General features: G+C 43.3%; 1 protein-coding gene across 1 annotated transcript; it reads right to left on the reverse strand.

Moving 5' to 3' along the window:
• LOC134194134 (uncharacterized) lies at nt 1–1,294 on the reverse strand. The gene has a single exon (XM_062663043.1). The coding sequence runs from the start codon at nt 990–992 to the stop codon at nt 45–47; it is 948 nt and encodes a 315-aa protein (XP_062519027.1). The 5' UTR covers nt 993–1,294; the 3' UTR covers nt 1–44.
• Nucleotides 1,295–2,050: the final 756 nt, after the last annotated feature.

Consider the following 2,050-nt stretch of genomic DNA (forward strand, 5'->3'; position numbering starts at 1 on the left):
TATATATATATATATATATATATATATTATACATATATATTATATTATAGGTCCCATAGGGGACTAGCAGTACCATCTAAACTACATCTAGCTAGTATCATTTTAGCGTTGCTACACCACAGTCTAGTAGAGAGTTGCTGATGAAAATGACAAACAGACTGGCTAATTGAAACATTATGTTTAAACGAAGCTCTACGTGCTATGATCTTGAGCACTTGAAGGCTAGCAGCTGTCCAGAGACCCAGAGTCTCTACTACTAGCGGATGAAAAAGGCTGCCTGTGCTGGACACATTCAGGTGATGTCGTTCGTCCTTTTCCATCTCTCCTGCATCAGATGCTGCACCTGGATGACTTGCTGCTTGAGTGAGAAAAGACGGTTGTAAGGAACTTCGTACCGATAAGTCAAAGTAGGCAGGCAAACCGCGCTCGAAATCTGGATGATAAACATCTCCTGGTCTTGTTTGGTTGCTACTGCTACATCTTGCCTCCCGACGACAACGAGAATCATCTGTAAGCAGTGCGTTGTACACCACTTCGCATAGAGCATCATGACGTTTCGTTGTCAAACTCTGTCCTTGATTACATCCCAATAGATGGTCACCAAACTTATCAATAATGTTACCACAAGGGCAGCGTTTGGAGTTTGGGGAAGGGAAAATGGGGATACCCAACCATATCCGTAGTGCCACACTAAACTCTCTTTTGGGCATGGAAAGGCCGAGATTCGGGTTCGGTATTGCCCGTAGCCATGCCCCAGTGTGTTGACCAGAAATGGTATTCAGTCGAGCTCGATCCCTTATGCTCGCCGATTCTTTGAGTGAAGACCATAAAGCAGAGTCCAACCGAAGTTGCAACTGATGCTGACTGGTGGAATCAATTTTGTGGTTGTTATCTGGTAAAGGGAGTTGCAAAAAATCTTGGGCCGTAGACTCCCCTGGAAACACAATCGCCTGGCCCTCATCGGAATATGACATGTTCCACTGGCTGCTCATGGATAGAAGGTAAGATGCCAAGTGACGAGAAGAGTTACAACTGGAAAGATAGGCTGCGGGGTGACATCGAGAAGCTTCCCTCAAACCCAAGCCCCCCAGGCGAATGGGGAGTGTAGCTTGTTGCCATGAGCTTTCTGATAAGGAACAATCTACTATTGATTCCAGAGTCTTCCGTAAGTTGATGTCAAAAGATTGAAGTTGGCCAAGGACTTTGTCAGGTGGAACAGTCCTGAGTATGTGGTTTAGTTTGCACAAAGACAGACATGATCTCAGTAAAAGTATATATATATTAAGATTTCAAGGCATAGCAAGATAGGGTCACTAATTAAATTAATAATTATGTCTAATTAATATAAGTGCAGTTTCCTAACCGCTATAACCTTAATATAACTATAATTAATATAAGTGCAGCAAGCGAGACTGTGTGCTTCAATGATGCAGAGATTTGGTTTCATGATCACTAGCTAACGACCAGATCGATATGCACGCATCATCTTGTCTTCCAGATATATCTACTGCTCTGGACTGCCTGCAATCACTTTAGACATCAAACAGCATCGAGAACATATGCATTCAGTTTACTTTGTGAAATGAGGGTATTACCAGTGCACATCACTAACAGCAAAGAATCTGCAGATTTCGAGTACAGGGTTGTCCCCAGCATACAAAAGGCATGGCACTCCGCCGTGCCTTGGCTCCCGCTTGGTACAGGCCCGCCGTGCTTTACTGAGTAGGCAGTGGCTACTCTAGAGTCCGTTCACACATTTTGCGCGGTGTGGGAAATTTGTAGATCTCGGGATTCTGAGCACGTACAAGTATGTACCGAAAGCAGGTGGAGACAACTGGTAAATAGAGATGGGGTACATGTAATGCAGTTATGATTATTTAACCCAAAAACTGACAAGTTCGGCATTGTGATGTGTAAAGTGCCGTGCTAGACCCGTCTCGTTTTGACATAAGCAGATAAGCTAAATGTTTAATTGCATTCTTTTAGAATCACAATACACTAATTCAATTAGCTGTCTCTGTAACAGTTGTTCTTTGAGTCTACTGTTCTC

Source organism: Corticium candelabrum, chromosome 18 (assembly GCF_963422355.1).
Source record: "Corticium candelabrum chromosome 18, ooCorCand1.1, whole genome shotgun sequence".
In the NCBI taxonomy this organism is placed as follows: Eukaryota; Metazoa; Porifera; class Homoscleromorpha; order Homosclerophorida; family Plakinidae; genus Corticium; species Corticium candelabrum.

What these genes read in the sequence shown, in the direction of transcription:
- LOC134194134 (XM_062663043.1), bottom strand. Translation starts at nt 992, where the DNA reads ATGAGCAGCCAGTGGAACATGTCATATTCCGATGAGGGCCAGGCGATT.